A 24,436-nucleotide genomic window follows, 5' to 3' on the forward strand; every position below is an offset into this window, starting at 1 on the left:
TCAAAATCTACGATAACCAATCCTGTATCAGCGATTATGTCGCTTCATCGCTACTCATTCTGTTGTGAGGCACGGTTAGTTCGTTCACATTACGTCCTCGATCGGCGCTATCGTATCTGCAGGGTCGCCTCATTTATCGCCTCACAACCTGGAGCCTTCATATCCTATCTTACACTAACCATGTAATCTAAGGCTATTAAGCTATTTGGTGAATCCTCCAACTTCGTTCTCAGCGGTCGCATTGTTGACGTTCTACCGGTAGATATTCAGATATAATGTAGCTCTAGGCTGGTCTGTTTTATAGTTTACAAAGTTAAACGTGAAACTGCGAAAAATTTGTTGATACTGTGTTATGCATTTATGTAACTTATGGTGCAAATCGGCAAAAGCCATGGTTAATCTTTATAACCAAGCATATTTATACAATGCATAAGTATCTTCGTAGTCATTTCCTCGGTTTGTTTGGTTACTGCAAGTGACGTGAACTAGTAGCAACACTTGCGAATTTCCAATGTGACATTTTAGTTCAATTTTATTCTATTTTCATTCACTATTGTCAGCTAGTCCGACGAAGGTCACTTTGTCCTCTGCTTCAACTATTTACCAGCAGCAAATGTATGTCTCACTGAAGCCTTATATTTTTAATTTTTCTTTTATAAACATTGCGAATTTTTGTTACGTCATTAGCAATCAATATTGTTACGTACACGTTTCATTATCTCTAAGGAACTAGCTACATTGTGATAAAGTAACGAAATTTTATAAGATTTATCATGAAAGTATGAATAATTTTAAGGTGAACTAGCAGGCATATTACTTCATTGTTTCAGGTGAATATGGCTTTAACAAAACTCTCACCCAAAGGCCTCTCATATCTAGTAAGTGTTTGCCTCTTTTTCCAAATCCTGTAAACTATTGAGTTTCCGTAAGGTCAGTACGTTTACCATGTAATATGATTATATGATTATTGCATTTTAGTTCATGTTGCTTACTTATAGATCTTCTAAATTAACTTTTCTACAACATTCTGCTATATTCAACTAAAAAATAATTTTTTTTAGATAAGGTTGTTTTAAATGTGGTGAAGCAACAATCGACTGCTTGAAGAGGCGTAAATAACATACGTTACAAACATCTTGTAATTTCCTGAAAGAGCTTCTGTAGCAGAGCTTTATTTTAGGCAGTTTTTATTGTTTTGTTGATCGTTGTCCTTTAATCACGTAGTCTTGTAAGCAATAAGGTCTGGTTAGTTGTTTCCTATTCTTTTCAGATTCCTGCTTCTTTATGTAGTCTAACATAAGGCAGTCAAGGTATTTTTTCAATTTTAGTCCCGCGTATTGGAATGGCAGGCATATTATCGCAGTGTAGCCTGCAAAGCCTTTGTCGTTCAATACCATCGGTCACACAAGGAAACATTTCGGGTGAGCTCTCATCCTATTTCACTTACCATAACTTTGAAGTTTTGCCCTAATCTATAGATAGATGTCAGTACTTTTTACATTTTGATGCAAAATCGCTTTATAAATTCAATATGTATTTTGGCTGTGTTTCTGGTGTGAAAGTAAATCCACTATAGGTAATACATTAAAACACAGTAGAATAGCTTCACTCAAAGGTAAATAAATTGCTCTTATTGAGGAAAGCCTCGAGTTCAGTATTTTGGCAAGCAGGTGTTAAAGTTACATAAGAAATTGGAGAGCAGAGTTGAGTTGCACTACTAACTGCTAGGCTTACAATATCATTGGATTTGAATCCCGGATGATAAACATTTTCCTTAGAAAAAACATTGAACAACTCTGTTAAAATCAGCACTAGCATGAGTTCTATGCATCTCTATAGTAATTTACTGTGTTATATTTTATTCTATGGTGAACTAATAGGAAATCCTTATATTTGTCAGTTTGCGGAGATGATAGAGTCTGTAGGCAAAAAACCTCAGATGATTCCATCCAACGACAGTCTTATATTTGGTAAAACTATGACAGACCACATGTTTGAAGTGCATTGGACAAGTGAGCGTGGTTGGGGCACACCACATATTGATGGTTATCACCCCCTAAACCTTGACCCTGCTGCCAAATGTTTGCACTACTCTATTGAGGTAGGCCCTTTCAAATTTCAACAAGTTTGATTGTTTTCTGTATTTACGATTCTTGAAGATTGGTTCATTAATCGATGCTACCAAAGATATTCAAAGCTTGCAAATTATTTTTATGCAAAAAGTACAGTCATACCTCGACATACGAGTAACCCAACTTATGAGACAACAGGTCGGCTAAATGTTACAGTGAAAGCGAGGGAAAAAGCACCAAGCCAGAAACAGATAATAAAAAGTTAAGTTTTGTACAACAGTAAAACTTAGCTTCGAGTGCGTATTTAGTGAGCTAAATTCATTTCAAGTTAAATTCAAAGTTTATATTACGTAGTGTCACAAAATTCTAGTGTACCGAACGCGTTGATGTAAAGTCTCACTCAGACCACCTTTTGTCTCTAAGTCTGTCTCGAAGGTAAGAACTCCATACAGTACTGCACGTAATAGTGTTACATTTTATTAAAGATCACAACTACTAAATAGGTAATTGTTTCCTTTTGTGAGTGTAGGTGATGAATTACAACAATTAAAACATCTTTTTTCATCCTGATATCCTGTTTTTAAGTAGTTTTTCAAAGTACGGGAATGGATTAATTTGTATTATTTAGTGACTTTATATAGGAAATATAGATTGACATACAAGCGCACTGACATATGAGCTCTCTCAGAAAGCATTAGGCTCATATGTCGAGGTGTGATTGTACAAGGAATATTATGGAAAAATGGCGTTGGAATGTTTACCGAAGTCAGGCCATATCTGTTTAAATATTTGCGTGATAGGAGTGCCAGAGTTTAGCCAATAGTGGGCAAGTGCAGTGTCAAATTACATAAGTACTGGAACTTTCCATTGTACTTCCTTATTCGTAATCAAAGAAAATCAGTAATGCACATTTTTATGTCCTTTGTTGTCTTGCATCTATTGTGAGGCTGATCTTGTTTCTAAACACGATTACCAAGTTGTGAAATATGTAAGCATGGGGCTACAATGCATAGTTATTTTAGACCATGATCCTTTCCTCATGTTTATCCATTCACTCCGAGGATCCTCTGGCCATTATATCGATGAATCATCTTGTAGCAAACAATCGTTACATAAGCAGCACAAATTGACAAACAATCGTTACATAAGCAGCACAAATTGACAAACAATCGTTACATAAGCAGCACAAACTGACAAACTCCATTTCTGCTCATTGCACTAACTAATGTCATGTGATACTGTGTTTGTAAGTAAATAATTTGGCAACTTGAACATGATTGTACAACACGAAACTGCAAACAAGTTTGGTGTAGTAACCGGCAGTTTGCAAGTCAGTGAATAATGGAGTCTGTCTTTTCGTTTCAAGAATGTCTTTCCTAGTGTTAATGGTTATCAATTACGCGTCAATCAGTTATGACAATTGACTGGTACTGGTGCATGAAGGCGCTTAGAATGTCTTTCAAAACATATAATGAGTTAAAATCCATGATGAGTTAAAATGCATAGCCAATCAATACTCAGGTGATCGGGAGTTTACAGAATGATTATATTAGGCCAAGTCATTGCCAAAATAAGAATTGAATCAAAACTTTAAACACTCGTCATAAATCGTAAACACTCGTAACACAAATCATAAACACTCGTCCTCGCTCACACTTCGCTGTTAGTGACAATATATTTGCTCGTTTGTATGGACAGATAATTAGAGGTAAAGAGGCTTCATTTGGTTGTTAATACATTCAATTTGTTTTGTTTATGTGCATACTATATAGCTGCACTCATTATGGACATTTTTTTTGTAGTTTTACGGTCAATGGAATAAAAGTATACACACTCATTCCAAGCATCAGTTATACTCATTTTGAAAATCCATACAAGACGTAACAGTGTCCGTCTGTTTTTCCGAAGCTAGGTTGGGAAAAGCATCGCTTCATAGGGAATTCGATCTCTACTTAAAGGTTGACTTGCAACAAAATTCACATTACAGTTATTTGGTATCATAAGATTCACCATGTCTTACTCTGCTGTGTAGTAGGTGCAAAATATGTGGAAAAGTGATTACAAGCTCTTAAAGGCTCAAAATCGAACAGTTAATCGCAGCCACGCGAGACCGCAGTAGTTTGGATTCTTTTTCCAAAACGGCTCTCAAATGTGACGCATTTGTGAGAGATGGTTTGTTCACTCTTTCATGCAACCTTATTCGTCGAAATATTTTCACAAATATACTTCCACGCATTCAATAAAACCATGTCTATTGTTCTTACGCGTCTGTTTTATCGTCATTGTAATGCTGTCACTTTTAGCAGTGATATCTTATAACTTACCGTAAACATTCATTTAACTTTTTAACCTTACCTCGAAGGAGTACATATCATTGTCTGATAATCATGACGAGCCTGTTGGTCACCTGTGATAATCGACAAGTGCTGCAAAAATTGTTTGCGAAGTATTGGATCACATGATCAGATTACGACTTGCCGATTAGACCAGGTCGAAACAGAACTGTAAAGTAGCGAGCATCTATATTTGATACGGGGTCTTCGGTAAAACCGGAAGTGTTTGTCATAAACTAGTACTACGATAAATTTTATATTGAGCTTTGTATTGGCCTTTCAATTCACGTGAGAACAACGTGACAAGACGATAACCAAATTTCGTGGCTACGTCATCGAAATAAAGAGATTCTAATCTATGGCGGCTTTTCGTTTTTGAGCTTTCAAGAGCTTGTAATCACATTTTTACATATTTGGCACTTACAACACAACAGAGTAAGACATGGTGAATCTTTTGATACCAAATAACTGTAATGCGAATATTGTTGCAAGTCAACCTTTGTTGACAAATAAAGTTGTTATCATATCTACAGCATGATGCCAAGATCATATCCACAGATGCTGTGCCAAGTCTAGTTGCATTTTCATACAATTATTTCAGCGAATCTGTGTCAAACGTAGACCTGATTTCGTATGATATGAATTACACCTCTGCACGCTCACACGATAACATCTTTAGATTTCACCAAACATATTTGTGCTAACCGCGCTGCTCTACTATTCAACCTTGACATGCGCAGCTAAGAGAAGTCAGGGCAGCATTCTATATGTGAATATATTACATTGGACAGTTGATAACTGGGAAACATTATGGAGTTATTGCCAGCATTTCAGTTTAGATTTTATTGTTTTAACCCTGGTTAAAACATATCACGAATCTATATATATTTCTCAGTGTTGGTGTTTAGGTGCGTTCAGCTATAAAAATCGTGGAATAAAGAATTCGTAGAGCAGCCAATTTGATCTCAGACCTCCGATGCGTCGGTCAAACGTCGTACCAACTCCACCACATGAGCTTGATCAATTCACTAGGCAATATATTTCATTATATGAAAGCAAGTACGCACAACAGCAGCTTCGCGTACTACTCAGAGTTATTGCGTAACGTCACAGAGAGGGTAGCTCTTATTAATAAGCTTACTCAAATTATCCATTGGCAATGTACCAGGCTAATAGCAAATGGCTGGCAACTTTCATTACCTCTCATTGTTTATAAGCTGATTTTTCAAACCCGGGCAACGCCTGGTAACACAGCTAACATGAATATAATGGTTGCGCGTACTATTAAGATCCTTTTCTCCTTGAGCAGTTGTTTGAGGGAATGAAGGCTTTCTGTGGTGAAGATAAAAAAATCCGACTCTTTCGGCCCACAGACAATTTTAACCGGATGAATGACTCGGCCAGAAGAATCTGTATGCCGACATTTGATACTGAAGAGATGAGGCTGTGTTTGCACAGGTTTGTCGAGTTGGAGAAGGACTGGGTGCCTCAGGAGGAAGGGTACTCTCTATATATCCGACCAACAATGATAGGCATCGAGGTATGAAGCATTCCATTCTCAAGTGCTTCAGTTTTGGTATATGTTGGAATCACTGAATCAGGGCTGTAAACAACCGAAAAGTTGACTCCCAACTTTTTGTAGACTCCGATGTCTACGCAGGTCTGAATCTGAGACTACTACATGAATCCGAGATCGACGATTCATGTTCTGGCCAGTTTGTAATTTTTTAGTTGAATGATTAGTCAAATGTATCAGTATTCTATATGCAGGCCAATATTTTTGCTTGACCAACTCGCGGATTGTTGATTTGGTTTTTAATGAAAATAAATAGAATATTTGAAGGAAGTGGGGCAGCGACAAAATTAATACACTTTGCAAAACGTTTTGTAACTAGGCAGACAAATGCGCATTAATCAAGAGAAATTTTCTTAGGATTTCACTTGTTACATTTTTTTTCAGTCGCCTTGTATTCTGGATTCACCCAGTCTGAATAATGCGATTTTGTCAACAACTTTAGCTTTGCCTGTAGGTTTGCTTTAAATTCCCTTCCAATAGTCACCTTCTCCGTGCCAATCCATTTTATACGCTGTTTAGTAACAACCTGCTGCTAAGCGACCATGCAAAAATGACATTTAGCGTGTCTCTCTTTGCAGCCCACCCTCGGTGTGTCTCATTCTACACAAGTTCTCCTCTATGTCATTGCCTCTCCCGTTGGACCATATTTCCCAACTGGTATGAAACCTGTTTCCTTGTTGGCCGATCCCGAGTATGTTCGAGCCTGGCCAGGAGGTGGAGGCAATACCAAGCTGGGATCGTAAGCCAGTTGTATTTTCTCAAATCATTTGTAGAGGGAACTGTTTTTTTAAGGAGTAAATAGTATGACAAATACAATATGAAGAAGTGAAAGGTAGTTTTCTCTCTCAAAATTAATCCTGTTTGCTCATTTACCGCATGTATATCACCCATATAAGCCGATTCTAAAACGTTAAAAAAATTTACCAAAATTAAAGGTTCAGCTTATTCAGCTACTCTGATTGAAATCAAACAAAATGACCTCATAATTTCATTAACCACAACTCTAATGTTTATTAACCACAACTCTAATGTTTATTAACCACAACTCTAATGTTTATTAACCACAACTCTAATGTTTATTAACCACAACTCTAATGTTTATTAACCACAACTCTAATGTTTATTAACCACAACTCTAATGTTTATTAACCACAACTCTAATATTTATTAACCACAACTCTAATATTTATTAACCACAACTCTAATGTTTATTAACCACAACTCTAATGTTTATTAACCACAACTCTAATGTTTATTAACCACAACTCTAATGTTTATTAACCACAACTCTAATGTTTATTAACCACAACTCTAATGTTTATTAACCACAACTCTAATGTTTATTAACCACAACTCTAATGTTTATTAACCACAACTCTAATGTTTATTAACCACAACTCTAATGTATATTAACCACAACTCTAATGTTTATTAACCACAACTCTAATGTTTATTAACCACAACTCTAATGTTTATTAACCACAACTCTAATATTTATTAACCACAACTCTAATATTTATTAACCACAACTCTAATGTTTATTAACCACAACTCTAATGTTTATTAACCACAACTCTAATGTTTATTAACCACAACTCTAATGTTTATTAACCACAACTCTAATGTTTATTAACCACAACTCTAATGTTTATTAACCACAACTCTAATGTTTATTAACCACAACTCTAATGTTTATTAACCACAACTCTGTTTATTAACTCAACTTTGTTAGTAAAAGTAAAACAACAAGTATGGTTACCAGTATCGCTACCAAATAAAAATTTTCCATTACTAAATGAAATTTCACTTCTAAATAAAATCTTTTACCAAGACAATGTGAAATATTTGGTAAAACCAAGTATTTGACATTGGCACAATAAGTTGTCATAACACCTGACCAAATTAATTGCCATAAAAAGGCCACAAATGTTCACTAGTTCACTAGGGTAGGTGTGTTTCTACCTTTGATGGTCATCTTTAGTATTGGACTGTTACAAATTTGTATCAAGTTTCAATTAAGATAATTTTACTATTCTTGTCAGGTCAGAAAGATAGAGATCAAACTACTTGGTTAATTGTTTGTTGAATGCATATAATAACAGAATCTCTAAATTTTACCATTTCTCTGAATGCTTGATATAAAACATATTGAATTGTGATCTCTTTGGAATGCCATACTGCCTTGCGGCTAACATTTAAAAAAATGCTGATGATAACGGTGTTTCATCTTTGAGAAACATCTTATAGCGACTATATAGCATCTTTTTAGCAACTACGGACCAACCCTTCTGATAAATAAAAAGGCAACTGAGAAGGGGTGTCAACAGGTGCTCTGGCTCTTTGGAAATGACCAAAGCATCACTGAAGCCGGCACCATGAATGTCTTTGTGCATCTCATCAATGCCGATGGAGGTTAGCCTTAGATTAAGCAATTTTGTCTTATAGTGTACCAAAATGTTTGTTTTACCGAAAAAGCTCTAATTGAATGCCACTGCTATTTGACCGCCACTATAGGAGAAGGGTTGAAAAATAAAGCACCACACTTTAATTGAGCGCCACCTCCATTTGACCGCCATGCTGACATTCTTTGATCTTTATGAACCCATAATAGCAAGTGATCAGTAGAAGTGTCCAAAAAATCGTACTAATAATCACTCAGTTCTATCAATAACAATTATTTCGTTGTTTCTGTTTGTTTCGAAGTCCGTTTTTTCAACTTGAAAACGTTTGTTTTTTTTCGTTAACTTTAAAAGCAGCGTCATAGAAATAATAACTGCATCAGCCTAATAGTAGTTTCCTTTTAACGCGGTCTTGATACCTCGAAGTATGTAAAAAATGGTTCACATTTACGATAGTATATGAACGACTAGCTTTAGGTTTAAAGTTGTGCTTGGCGCGCATGTGACTAAAATTTTATCATTATTTGTGTGAAATGCAACACATAAAAGTTTTGTTCTGCTAAAAAATTGTCTGGTCGCTAATATCGACTAGTTCAGCAGTGTAGAAGATTTGAGATCAGAAGACATCATGGAAGGTATTGCACAGCGAGAAGAAGATTTGAGATGAGAAAACATCGTGGAAGGTACTGCACAGCCAAAAGAAGATTTGAGATCAGAAGACATCGTGGAAGGTATTGCACAGCGAGAAGAAGATTTGAGATGAGAAGACATCGTGGAAGGGACTGCACAGTCAAAAGAAGATTTGAGATCAGAAGACATCGTGGAAGGTATTGCACAGCGAGAAGATTTGAGATCAGAAGACATCGTGGAAGGTATTGCACAGCCGAAAGAAGATTTGAGATCAGAAGACATCGTGGAAGGTATTGGACAGCCAAAAGAAGATTTGAGATCAGAAGACATCGTGGAAGGTATTGCACAGCGAGAAGATTTGAGATCAGAAGACATCGTGGAAGGTATTGCACAGCGAGAAGAAGATTTGAGATGAGAAGACATCTTGAAAACTTTTTGGTTTTTTTTTCGTTAAAACTTTAAAAGCAGCGTCATAGAAATAATAACTGCATCAGGCTAATAGTAGTTCCCTTTTAACGCGGTCTTGATACCTCAAAGTATATAAAAAACGGTTCACATTTACGATAGTATATGAACAACTAGTTTAAGGTTTAAAGCTGTGCTTGGCAGTGCAGTGTAGAAGATTTGAGATCAGGAGACATCGTTGAAGGTATTGCACAGCCAAAAGATAAAATCATTCCAAACTTACGCAACAATCGCAACGCTACTGGCCAAACAAACGATGCATATTGTTTGTTTCAAAAATGTTAATTTCTGTTGCTGCATGTAATGTAAGTGTGGTTTGTTTATGGCACTTGCTCATGAATATATATATCTGTAGCATTTCATAGATTAATATTATATAGCTTATAAATTTGCAGATTTATAGCATATTATTTAATTATATGCTATAATTGTGGTTTGGTATCTTGCCTCGGCTTACAATAGATCAATGCTCATAACTCCTCTTCTATTGCTCATAAACAGCCAGTTTTGGCTTCAAACTGTATCAGACATATCAATTATTGCAATGAGCTTTTATGCAACATTGTTAAATAACAAATTATAAAATAAAAATTATAAAATAAAATTATAACAACATAAAATAACATTATAAAATAAAAATATGCTTTCAAGTTTAGAATGAAATAAAAAATTGAGAGTTTCAACAAATTGCAATGCACGGCACAGGCTATAATATCATCGTCGATTAATTGCAAGCAGTAGATATCAGCTGGTAGAGCTATTTCTTGGTTTCTCAATGCATATTTATTTAGAGATCTACGACAAGTTGGAGGTAAGTTAGCAGATTTTTTTCATGTAAAAGTTTTAACGTTGCTACCCCGAAAAAGATAACAAAATATAGGCAACATTCGCTTTGCCTTTAAAAGGGCTTAAATTTATCATCCCAAAATTCTGACGAGCTATTGGAAAAATACAACGCCAGCCTTTATTTCATTGTCACCTCTATTTGACTGCCACTATAAGGGAGGGGATGAAAAATTGAGCGTCGTGGCATTCAAATAGAGGTTTTACTGTATATATAGTATCAGTACCTCACTCTGCCTCAGTCTATCTGTACTTTACTTTACGTCTTAGTATATCAGTACCTCACTCTACCTCAGTACATCAGTACGTCACTCTACATCGCAGTATATCAGTACTTCACTCTACCTCACAGTCTATCAGTACATCACTCTACTTCACAGTCTATACCTCACTATCCCACAGCGTTTAGACTCGGGCGGCATTTCAGAGCCTCTGTCTGTGAGCCCATCAGTGCCTCTCTTTAGTTGATGGTGTATCACACCCTGACCTATCTCATAGCATATCAAGACTGTATATTATCTCATTGCATATCAGGACTGTATATTATCTCAGAATATGAGTAACACATTCATTTATCACGCTCAAACATCAGTCAATGTCTCTTTATAACTTTGCATCTTCTGACCTTGTTGCATCTCACTAACCTTGTTGCATACTCCTGACCTTGTTGCATCTCACTAACCTTGTTGCATCTCCTGACCTTGTTGCATCTCCTGACCTTGTTGCATCTCATGACCTTGTTGCATCTCATGACCTTGTTGCATCTCATGACCTTGTTGCATCTCACTAACCTTGTTGCATCTCACTAACCTTGTTGCATCTCCTGACCTTGTTGCATCTCATGACCTTGTTGCATCTCACTAACCTTGTTGCATCTCCTGACCTTGTTGCATCTCACTAACCTTGTTGCATCTCACTAACCTTGTTGCATCTCCTGACCTTGTTGCATCTCCTGACCTTGTTGCATCTCACTAACCTTGTTGCATCTCACTAACCTTGTTGCATCTCATGACCTTGTTGCATCTCATGACCTTGTTGCATCTCACTAACCTTGTTGCATACTCCTGACCTTGTTGCATCTCACTAACCTTGTTGCATCTCCTGACCTTGTTGCATCTCCTGACCTTGTTGCATCTCACTAACCTTGTTGCATCTCCTGACCTTGTTGCATCTCATGACCTTGTTGCATCTCATGACCTTGTTGCATCTCACTAACCTTGTTGCATCTCATGACCTTGTTGCATCTCATGACCTTGTTGCATCTCCTGACCTTGTTGCATCTCACTAACCTTGTTGCATTTCCTGACCTTGTTGCATCTCCTGACCTTGTTGCATCTCCTGACCTTGTTGCATCTCCTGACCTTGTTGCATCTCCTGACCTTGTTGCATCTCCTGACCTTGTTGCATCTCCTGACCTTGTTGCATTTCCTGACCTTGTTGCATCTCACTAACCTTGTTGCATCTCCTGACCTTGTTGCATCTCCTGACCTTGTTGCATCTCCTGACCTTGTTGCATCTCACTAACCTTGTTGCATCTCCTGACCTTGTTGCATCTCATGACCTTGTTGCATCTCCTAACCTTGTTGCATCTCCTGACCTTGTTGCATCTCACTAACCTTGTTGCATCTCCTGACCTTGTTGCATCTCCTAACCTTGTTGCATCTCCTGACCTTGTTGCATCTCCTGACCTTGTTGCATCTCCTGACCTTGTTGCATCTCACTAACCTTGTTGCATCTCACTAACCTTGTTGCATCTCCTGACCTTGTTGCATCTCCTGACCTTGTTGCATCTCCTGACCTTGTTGCATCTCCTGACCTTGTTGCATCTCCTGACCTTGTTGCATCTCACTAACCTTGTTGCATCTCATGACCTTGTTGCATCTCACTAACCTTGTTGCATCTCCTGACCTTGTTGCATCTCCTGACCTTGTTGCATCTCCTGACCTTGTTGCATCTCACTAACCTTGTTGCATCTCCTGACCTTGTTGCATCTCCTAACCTTGTTGCATCTCCTAACCTTGTTGCATCTCCTGACCTTGTTGCATCTCCTGACCTTGTTGCATCTCCTGACCTTGTTGCATCTCACTAACCTTGTTGCATCTCCTGACCTTGTTGCATCTCATGACCTTGTTGCATCTCCTGACCTTGTTGCATCTCACTAACCTTGTTGCATCTCCTAACCTTGTTGCATCTCCTGACCTTGTTGCATCTCACTAACCTTGTTGCATCTCACTAACCTTGTTGCATCTCCTGACCTTGTTGCATCTCCTGACCTTGTTGCATCTCCTAACCTTGTTGCATCTCCTGACCTTGTTGCATCTCCTAACCTTGTTGCATCTCCTGACCTTGTTGCATCTCCTAACCTTGTTGCATCTCCTGACCTTGTTGCATCTCCTGACCTTGTTGCATCTCCTGACCTTGTTGCATCTCCTGACCTTGTTGCATCTCACTAACCTTGTTGCATCTCATGACCTTGTTGCATCTCACTAACCTTGTTGCATCTCCTGACCTTGTTGCATCTCCTGACCTTGTTGCATCTCACTAACCTTGTTGCATCTCCTGACCTTGTTGCATCTCCTGACCTTGTTGCATCTCCTGACCTTGTTGCATCTCCTGACCTTGTTGCATCTCACTAACCTTGTTGCATCTCCTGACCTTGTTGCATCTCATGACCTTGTTGCATCTCCTAACCTTGTTGCATCTCCTGACCTTGTTGCATCTCACTAACCTTGTTGCATCTCCTGACCTTGTTGCATCTCCTAACCTTGTTGCATCTCCTGACCTTGTTGCATCTCCTGACCTTGTTGCATCTCCTGACCTTGTTGCATCTCACTAACCTTGTTGCATCTCACTAACCTTGTTGCATCTCCTGACCTTGTTGCATCTCCTGACCTTGTTGCATCTCCTGACCTTGTTGCATCTCCTGACCTTGTTGCATCTCCTGACCTTGTTGCATCTCACTAACCTTGTTGCATCTCATGACCTTGTTGCATCTCACTAACCTTGTTGCATCTCCTGACCTTGTTGCATCTCCTGACCTTGTTGCATCTCCTGACCTTGTTGCATCTCACTAACCTTGTTGCATCTCCTGACCTTGTTGCATCTCCTAACCTTGTTGCATCTCCTAACCTTGTTGCATCTCCTGACCTTGTTGCATCTCCTGACCTTGTTGCATCTCCTGACCTTGTTGCATCTCACTAACCTTGTTGCATCTCCTGACCTTGTTGCATCTCATGACCTTGTTGCATCTCCTGACCTTGTTGCATCTCACTAACCTTGTTGCATCTCCTAACCTTGTTGCATCTCCTGACCTTGTTGCATCTCACTAACCTTGTTGCATCTCACTAACCTTGTTGCATCTCCTGACCTTGTTGCATCTCCTGACCTTGTTGCATCTCCTAACCTTGTTGCATCTCCTGACCTTGTTGCATCTCCTAACCTTGTTGCATCTCCTGACCTTGTTGCATCTCCTAACCTTGTTGCATCTCCTGACCTTGTTGCATCTCCTGACCTTGTTGCATCTCCTGACCTTGTTGCATTTCCTAACCTTGTTGCATCTCATGACCTTGTTGCATCTCCTAACCTTGTTGCATCTCCTGACCTTGTTGCATCTCACTAACCTTGTTGCATCTCCTGACCTTGTTGCATCTCACTAACCTTGTTGCATCTCACTAACCTTGTTGCATCTCCTGACCTTGTTGCATCTCCTGACCTTGTTGCATCTCCTGACCTTGTTGCATCTCCTAACCTTGTTGCATCTCCTGACCTTGTTGCATCTCCTGACCTTGTTGCATCTCCTGACCTTGTTGCATCTCACTAACCTTGTTGCATCTCACTAACCTTGTTGCATCTCCTGACCTTGTTGCATCTCCTGACCTTGTTGCATCTCCTGACCTTGTTGCATCTCCTGACCTTGTTGCATCTCCTGACCTTGTTGCATCTCCTGACCTTGTTGCATCTCACTAACCTTGTTGCATCTCATGACCTTGTTGCATCTCACTAACCTTGTTGCATCTCCTGACCTTGTTGCATCTCCTGACCTTGTTGCATCTCACTAACCTTGTTGCATCTCCTGACCTTGTTGCATCTCCTGACCTTGTTGCATCTCCTGACCTTGTTGCATCTCCTGACCTTGTTGCATCTCCTGACCTTGTTGCATCTCCTGACCTTGTTGCATCTCCTGACCTTGTTGCATCTCCTGACCTTGTTGCATCTCCTGACCTTGTTGCATCTCCTGACCTTGTTGCATCTCCTAACCTTGTTGCATCTCCTGACCTTGTTGCATCTCACTAACCTTGTTGCATCTCATGACCTTGTTGCATCTCCTGACCTTGTTGCATCTCCTGACCTTGTTGCATCTCCTGACCTTGTTGCATCTCCTGACCTTGTTGCATCTCACTAACCTTGTTGCATCTCATGACCTTGTTGCATCTCACTAACCTTGTTGCATCTCCTGACCTTGTTGCATCTCCTGACCTTGTTGCATCTCCTAACCTTGTTGCATCTCACTAACCTTGTTGCATCTCACTAACCTTGTTGCATCTCCTGACCTTGTTGCATCTCCTGACCTTGTTGCATCTCCTGACCTTGTTGCATCTCCTGACCTTGTTGCATCTCACTAACCTTGTTGCATCTCCTGACCTTGTTGCATCTCCTGACCTTGTTGCATCTCCTGACCTTGTTGCATCTCCTGACCTTGTTGCATCTCACTAACCTTGTTGCATCTCACTAACCTTGTTGCATCTCCTGACCTTGTTGCATCTCCTGACCTTGTTGCATCTCCTGACCTTGTTGCATCTCCTGACCTTGTTGCATCTCCTGACCTTGTTGCATCTCCTGACCTTGTTGCATCTCCTGACCTTGTTGCATCTCATGACCTTGTTGCATCTCACTAACCTTGTTGCATCTCATGACCTTGTTGCATCTCCTGACCTTGTTGCATCTCACTAACCTTGTTGCATCTCAATAACCTTGTTGCATCTCCTGACCTTGTTGCATCTCCTGACTTTGTTGCATCTCCTGACCTTGTTGCATCTCCTGACCTTGTTGCATCTCCTAACCTTGTTGCATCTCCTGACCTTGTTGCATCTCCTGACCTTGTTGCATCTCATGACCTTGTTGCATCTCATGACCTTGTTGCATCTCCTGACCTTGTTGCATCTCCTGACCTTGTTGCATCTCCTGACCTTGTTGCATTTCCTGACTTTGTTGCATCTCCTGACCTTGTTGCATCTCATGACCTTGTTGCATCTCACTAACCTTGTTGCATCTCCTGACCTTGTTGCATCTCCTGACCTTGTTGCATCTCCTGACCTTGTTGCATCTCCTGACCTTGTTGCATCTCACTAACCTTGTTGCATCTCCTGACCTTGTTGCATCTCCTGACCTTGTTGCATCTCCTGACCTTGTTGCATCTCCTGACCTTGTTGCATCTCATGACCTTGTTGCATCTCACTAACCTTGTTGCATCTCCTGACCTTGTTGCATCTCCTGACCTTGTTGCATCTCATGACCTTGTTGCATCTCCTGACCTTGTTGCATCTCACTAACCTTGTTGCATCTCACTAACCTTGTTGCATCTCAATAACCTTGTTGCATCTCCTGACCTTGTTGCATCTCATGACCTTGTTGCATCTCACTAACCTTGTTGCATCTCCTGACCTTGTTGCATCTCCTGACCTTGTTGCATCTCCTGACCTTGTTGCATCTCCTGACCTTGTTGCATCTCCTAACCTTGTTGCATCTCACTAACCTTGTTGCATCTCACTAACCTTGTTGCATCTCCTGACCTTGTTGCATCTCCTGACCTTGTTGCATCTCCTGACCTTGTTGCATCTCCTGACCTTGTTGCATCTCACTAACCTTGTTGCATCTCCTGACCTTGTTGCATCTCCTGACCTTGTTGCATCTCCTGACCTTGTTGCATCTCCTGACCTTGTTGCATCTCACTAACCTTGTTGCATCTCACTAACCTTGTTGCATCTCCTGACCTTGTTGCATCTCCTGACCTTGTTGCATCTCCTGACCTTGTTGCATCTCCTGACCTTGTTGCATCTCCTGACCTTGTTGCATCTCCTGACCTTGTTGCATCTCCTGACCTTGTTGCATCTCATGACCTTGTTGCATCTCACTAACCTTGTTGCATCTCATGACCTTGTTGCATCTCCTGACCTTGTTGCATCTCACTAACCTTGTTGCATCTCAATAACCTTGTTGCATCTCCTGACCTTGTTGCATCTCCTGACTTTGTTGCATCTCCTGACCTTGTTGCATCTCCTGACCTTGTTGCATCTCCTAACCTTGTTGCATCTCCTGACCTTGTTGCATCTCCTGACCTTGTTGCATCTCATGACCTTGTTGCATCTCATGACCTTGTTGCATCTCCTGACCTTGTTGCATCTCCTGACCTTGTTGCATCTCCTGACCTTGTTGCATTTCCTGACTTTGTTGCATCTCCTGACCTTGTTGCATCTCATGACCTTGTTGCATCTCACTAACCTTGTTGCATCTCCTGACCTTGTTGCATCTCCTGACCTTGTTGCATCTCCTGACCTTGTTGCATCTCCTGACCTTGTTGCATCTCACTAACCTTGTTGCATCTCCTGACCTTGTTGCATCTCCTGACCTTGTTGCATCTCCTGACCTTGTTGCATCTCCTGACCTTGTTGCATCTCCTGACCTTGTTGCATCTCATGACCTTGTTGCATCTCACTAACCTTGTTGCATCTCCTGACCTTGTTGCATCTCCTGACCTTGTTGCATCTCATGACCTTGTTGCATCTCCTGACCTTGTTGCATCTCACTAACCTTGTTGCATCTCACTAACCTTGTTGCATCTCAATAACCTTGTTGCATCTCCTGACCTTGTTGCATCTCATGACCTTGTTGCATCTCCTAACCTTGTTGCATCTCCTGACCTTGTTGCATCTCATGACCTTGTTGCATCTCACTAACCTTGTTGCATCTCCTGACCTTGTTGCATCTCATGACCTTGTTGCATCTCACTAACCTTGTTGCATCTCCTGACCTTGTTGCATCTCCTGACCTTGTTGCATCTCCTGACCTTGTTGCATCTCATGACCTTGTTGCATCTCATGACCTTGTTGCATCTCCTGACCTTGTTGCATCTCCTGACCTTGTTGCATCTCAATAACCTTGTTGCATCTCAATAACCTTGTTGCATACTCCTACATGTATTCTTTTATTATTATGCTAGTGAAACTATTTTTGCCCTCCATACGGTGCATCTAGTATGACCAAGCAATAGCTATTAAACGAACTCGTCTACCTCTAGTGTTGTATATGAATCTATGCTTACTGGTTACAGAGAATGAGCTGATTACGCCTCCTCTCTCCGAAGGAGTAATCCTTCCAGGAGTTGTGAGGAGAAGCGTTCTGGAGCTCGCCAGAGCATGGGGCCACACAAAGATCAGTGAGCGTACCATCAACATGGCAGAGCTGATAGAAGCTCACGAAGATAACAGGGTAAGCGAGCACGCTCATATGGAGACAATTGTTTTCCTTTTTTTTATTATGCTGTCAAAAATCTAAACAAGGAATTTTTTAAGATGTTACTGCTAATTTATCTTTTATCAATGTTGTGTTAATATCAGTGTTTAACACTGTATCATTATCTTTTCATATACAAAATTCACATGGATTGTTAGTCAGGGAACATCACATATAACCAAATGTTATGAATCTTAATTGCTTGTCGTACCAAAATTAAACTAGGTTCTCAAGCTGTTTTGTTTACATGTTAACCCATAAATCAGCCATGTAAATTTTACATAGCTGTTAACCATGTGTGGTTGTTTGTTGTCATCAATTTACAATGCCAATGACTCTTGAAGCTATTTATATGTAATGTTAAATGGTGATCAGTTTGTATGATTCAGTTTTACTTATATTTTTCATTAAATTATTTTTTGTGATATATAGCAAGTTTCTATGAGAAAATGGCCATGGTAGAAATCCATAGAGCAATGCGAAATCCATAGAGCAATGCGAAATCCATACAGCAATGCGGAAAACTAGAAATAGAATATGTAGTTAGTGTTTAATACAAACCAGTTGCTGGACTCAAAGAGAACCTTTTCTATTTGTCTTCAAGGATATTTTGTAACATTTATTCTCCGAAAGATAAATGTTGCAGAACTTCTCATAAAAAGGTCAACTTTTGGCAGTTTCGCACTGTCCACACATTAAATGAAGCAATGACAGACCAGTTTTTAAAGAATGGAAACAGTGAATTAATAGCTTTATGGTCGATCAACATTATAGTTAGCATCTGTATGCCTACCTTATATTTGGTACCATGGTCTGTGTCTGGTCCCGTACAATCACTATTGTACAATGCTGATGTTGTTATTGTACAATGCTGATGTCGTTATTGTACAATGCTGATGTCGTTATTATACAATGCTGATGTCGTTATTGTACAATGCTGATGTCGTTATTGTACAATGCTGATGTCGTTATTGTACAATGCTGATGTCGTTATTGTACAATGCTGATGTCGTTATTGTACAATGCTAATGTCGTTATTGTACAATGCTGATGTCGTTATTGTACAATGTTGATGTCGTTATTGTACAATGCTGATGTCGTTATTGTACAATGCTGATGTCGTTATTGTACAATGCTGATGTCGTTATTGTACAATGCTGATGTCGTTATTGTACAATCCTGATGTCGTTATTGTACAATGCTGATGTCGTTATTGTACAATGCTGATGTCGTTATTGTACAATGCTGGTGCATGTTATTGTACAATGCTGATGCATGTTATTGTACAATGCTGATGCATGTTATTGTACAATGCTGATGCATGTTATTGTACAATGCTGATGCATGTTATTGTACAATGCTGATGCATGTTATCCAGCACTCCTCTATCTTTAAGATCCAAACTTCAGGTCATTTGAACAATTTAAAATTATTTCAACAATTAATTTTACTATAACTTTAGAAAATCTACAGTGTGTTTTACAACCAACATGGGTGCACCTGCCATCTCAACAAGATAGCTGATAACACGTTTACTCACATCTGCCATTGCTTACCTCTATACAATATTTTCGCCTTATGATGCCAACACTGAAACAAACTGAAATCATATAATCATATACCAAATCATTTTCATTGTATTCGTAGCAAAACAGACTATATTTAGCCATCACTTGCTAATTATTTCCAATTTACATTTAAACACCTTTACAGTTTTATTTTTCCTAATTTATTTTAACTAAACACTTCTTTCATGAAATGAAATTTAAAAGTTAATTGTTTGAAAAAAATTTGAAAACCTTTAGTGTTTATTTTTTTCTCTCACTTTTACTTTTCTCACGGTATGAAATTTGAAAGTTAGAATGGCAAATGTTGTAATGTTAAAGAATAGAGAAAGCATAATATTATTATGTTTTATTATTCATCTTGAGGTGTTGACTGATGTTCTAAAACAAGAATCAAGGAGATTGACCAACCAGAAGCTGAGATATAGCCAGCCAAACACAGGTCTACCAAAAAACAAAAGTGTTTTGGTAATCATCAATATATGACTATGAAATCGACTTGTGTGTCATTGGTCAATTAAGCCAACTAATGCGCTCTCCTATAACAATCACGGCGTTTTAATTGGTTTAATCCCTGGAAGTATAGAACAATCAAATTGGGCCTAACAATCATCGCTCCTAGAATTCCGAACCAGTCCCTCTGACGTGTAGATTAGTTTTAGCATAAAATAATTACATGCATCTATTATTTCGCAACATTTCGCTATCTTGCTAGTTCAGCTCAGTTTTGTTGTTCTCCTACTTAGCTTCCCTATTCAGACTCATCTTTAGCGTTGTTCAGATTTTTTAACTATAGCTAATAAATAGAATCAATTAAATCAATCATCAATCTCGGTTATCATTTGGAATTTTCTACAAATTATATTAGTTACATCATTTATTCTATACGCAGTTATATTATTATTTTGTATATTATGCATTATGAATATTATATAAATCATAAAAAATAATCATGGATAAGATAATAGATCAATAGAAAAATCAAAGCAAAAGTTATGGTTTTCTTTTCTTATAGCAAGAGCAGCACGGTCAAGTTAGTCTTTTTAAGATTATGGCTGTAGTGAACTTCCAGTCTGTTAATAGTGACGATAATCATGAAAATCAACTGAATGCTGCAGTAGATACACAGTAGAAAAATGATGAAGGAACAAAAAGTCCCATTCCTATTTCTTATTCTAAACAAACTGCAATCGCGGATATCGCATATAGACTATACACGCGCCGTTCGTTGGAACAGATGATCTTCGGAGCATATCCGTGGAGATCGAGTTAAAATTTGAAGCACAATAGTCAAAATCTGCTCTTCTGCTTTAAAAAATCATGCGAGGGGTTGTGGGCAAATGCCTTTACCACACAATGTTTGGATGATTTTCCTGAGAAACCAGAGCTAGTATGTAAATTATTTACTATCGCGAGAAGCGTTTCACATCTCGTAGCCAAAACAATCATTATAAGTAACGGCGGTAAGGGTGCGCAACTCCGGCACATGACCATTAAGTCGATTTTATACGTCACAGTTTTCGGGATTTTCGAAGGGTTTTCCTCTGATTCTTTATTAGGTAGACCTGTGTTTGGCTGTCTATATCTCAGCTTCTAGGGGGTCAATCTCCTTGATTCTTTTTTTAGAACATCAGTCAACACCTCAAGATAACTAATAAAGCATAATAATATTATGCTTTCTCTATTCTTTAAATAAGAATACATTTTTGTCCAAAGACTTTTTTATCACTCAGGCAACGCCTAGCATTCATCTAGTCTTTACTATAATAAGAGCCGTGTCCGTCTGTCCGAAACCACAGTTAGAGGTTGAGAAAAAGATTACATCATGCAGGATTCGAACTCGTGACCTTCAGGGGTTTAGACTATAACATCAGCGCCAATTGACCGTATACTGTCATTTCAGATTAATTTCAGAATATTACATCTGACAATCTTTCACAGCACACTAGACTGCCATGGTGCTACATGTAGTTTGTTATATCACTGGGTCAATGTGTTTGACAACTTTCAAACTCATCGCTGCTTATTTGGAGACCCTCAGTATTCAAAAGTAGATATTGATTGGTGCAAGCAGTTAGTAGCTAAGGCTACGATTTTGTAGATGTTGGCATGCAAGAGTGCATATAAACCATCAGCTAACTAGTTGTGAGACTGAGTTTAGCAATTTCTTTTACAGATTGGTGGCAAAACATTCATATATCTATTATCAAGTTACAATCTGATGCTGTAAGTGGTCTGAAATTTAGTGATCACGTGTAAAAGAAAGACATGGTTGCATAGTAACATGAATAGTTCAGTGTTCATTTTGCAGATTTTTCAATCATGACAATTACTAAAAAAAGAGCAAGAATGACACGAGAAAAATTCGCAGTCTCATCTGTGCATTCTGGAGAAAAAAACAACTAGTCTCAGATGCGCCTCAAATGCAATAAAGCTCTGATTGAGAAATTTCAGCGTTATCGCTCAGCATTAACTCGCTGGGCGAGCCCCAGCACATATTGCCACCGCATGGCATGATATCGCACTGCATATTTTAGTGTGTTTGCGTCAACTCTAGGTCTGTTAGCAACTCACTGATAGTATCAACCACCTCCCGTTCTGTCCGTAGTTGCTGGAAGTGTTTGGCGCCGGGACAGCCTGTGTGGTGTGTCCGGTAGAAAGGATACACTACAAGAGTCGGGACATCCACATAAACACAATGTCCACTCCAGATCCTCTCTATGCAAGACTTTACAAGGAGCTCAATGACATTTATGTGAGTGTTTATCATGTTCAGTTGCAACAGTTGAAGCTAGGGTGAAGAGGACTTTAATTTCAATGGTTTTCTTTGCTGATTTGTTAGAAGCTGCTGTTGCGAGCTAGGACTGCAAGTTCAGGCATTCTTCCGCTGTTCAACTCTAGAGATATGTAACTGGTGAAAAAAGCAACTGATAGTAAAGAGGTTGATAATGCCATTGTAGTCCAAAAAACAATTTTTTGTCTATCAATTTGTGAAGCTAATTGGAAGCAAAAAGTTAGAAGCCATCTAGTTGCATTTTTTAACATAGAAAAGTAGCTTTATAATTTTACTTTGCAAGAATGATACAAAAATTAAATTTCCATAATTTGTCGCGTCAATGTTGGATTATAGGTAACGAATAACCATATTCATATTGTATATACATGTACATTGTATTCACTAAGTCTCCATGGGGTGATGGAATGTAGAGGGATTGGTTAATATATTGAAATGAGTCAGTACATCGAAGGTTTGTCTATCCAAATACTACAGTTTTGTGACTGAGCTGCCTTGAGGTACCGAATGTCTCGATGTGCCATCACTAAAGTCCATGCTCAAAATCACATGTTTCTAGAATACTACATGTAATCAATCCCTTTCGGATAAATGAAATGGTTTTGCAGGGGAATTTTACTTGATTTATGCCATGTTAATGGGTTTTCTGTCGTGAAATAAGCAAAGCTCTCTGACGTGTCCTTGACACTACAATGTGTTTATTAATATAATATTCTGTCAGTCACTGATGTCTATCATAGTTTATATGTGTTTATTAATATAATATTCTGTCAGTCGCTGATGTCTATCATAGTTTATATGTGTTTATTAATATAATATTCTGTCAGTCACTGATGTCTATCATAGTTTATATGTGTTTGTTAATATAATATTCTGTCAGTCACTGATGTCTATCATAGTTTATATGTGTTTATTAATATAATATTCTGTCAGTCACTGATGTCTACCATAGTTTATATGTGTTTATTAATATAATATTCTGTCAGTCACTGATGTCTACCATAGTTTATATGTGTTTATTAATATAATATTCTGTCAGTCACTGATGTCTATCATAGTTTATATGTGTTTGTTAATATAATATTCTGTCTGTCACTGATGTCTACCATAGTTTATATGTGTTTATTAATATAATATTCTGTCAGTCACTGATGTCTATCATAGTTTATATGTGTTTGTTAATATAATATTCTGTCTGTCACTGATGTCTATCATAGTTTATATGTGTTTGCTGCGCTCTATGCTGACCTTGACTATTACACAGTAGCTCTATACTTCGGTCTGTTTGGATGTCTGTTATCGTTGTATGGTGTAAAACTGATTTATATAATTGAACTCCTTACTGTTTAAAAAAAGCTGGTTTTATTTCCCATCAAGTCTGTCAATTTCATCAGTATTTTTATTGCTTTTATTACTTAGTATGGTCGAATGTCGAACCCTTGGACAGAGGTCGTATGTGAGGCCTAAATGGAGCCTCAAGGCTGGCAGTGAATCTCCTTTCAGTTGTGCTGACATCCTTTTGAATCTCTATAATCTAGCCGACGCTTTTGCATCTTCTCAACCTCATACAACATATGTTTGTTATTTATCCAATATTATATTTTAGACATTTCGCTTGCATATCTATTGCTAAGCTCACACAAAAGTGCATGTTATATTATTTTATTGTAGTTTATTTTGCGCAATTTATGTATATCCGATGTTTGCTTTCGCTGTTACTTAAAATAATATTTTTTTGGTTTTTGTGCCTTTTTTGGAGATATTTTGGATAAGACAGCTTTGGTTTGTCTTGGTGCATTTTGCGTTTACACTTTTGAACTTTTACGCTATATGAACACCACCGACCAGTTATCTTTCATTTACTCAATTTCATTATTATTATTATTATTTTAAAAATATACGTGATTTTAAACAGCTTATTAAATGGATGTATTTATAACACTGTCTAATATTACCTGACCCAATTCTATTTATTTATAACACTGTCTAATATTACCTGACTCCATTCTATTTATTTATAACACCGTCTAATATTGCTTGACCCTATACTATTTATTCATAACACTGGCTAATATTACCTGCCCCTATTTTATTATATATTCATAACACTGTCTAATATTGCCTGACCCCATACTATTTATTCATAACACTGTCTAATATTACCTGACTCCATTCTATTTATTTATAACACTGTCTAATATTACCTGACTCCATTCTATTTATTTATAACACTGTCTAATATTGCTTGAC

General features: G+C 38.4%; 1 protein-coding gene across 1 annotated transcript; it reads left to right on the forward strand.

Moving 5' to 3' along the window:
• Positions 1-160: 160 nt before the first annotated feature.
• On the forward strand, positions 161-24,104 carry LOC137386087 (branched-chain-amino-acid aminotransferase, mitochondrial-like). Its single transcript, XM_068072767.1, has 10 exons — positions 161-258; positions 831-878; positions 1,329-1,421; positions 1,901-2,101; positions 5,715-5,945; positions 6,560-6,720; positions 8,251-8,393; positions 17,646-17,803; positions 22,001-22,147; positions 23,606-24,104. The coding sequence occupies exons 2-10, from the start codon at positions 837-839 to the stop codon at positions 23,651-23,653; spliced, it is 1,224 nt and encodes a 407-aa protein (XP_067928868.1). The 5' UTR covers positions 161-258; positions 831-836; the 3' UTR covers positions 23,654-24,104.
• The last annotated feature ends 332 nt before the right edge of the window (positions 24,105-24,436 follow it).

Source organism: Watersipora subatra, chromosome 1 (assembly GCF_963576615.1).
Source record: "Watersipora subatra chromosome 1, tzWatSuba1.1, whole genome shotgun sequence".
Classification (NCBI taxonomy): Eukaryota; Metazoa; Bryozoa; class Gymnolaemata; order Cheilostomatida; family Watersiporidae; genus Watersipora; species Watersipora subatra.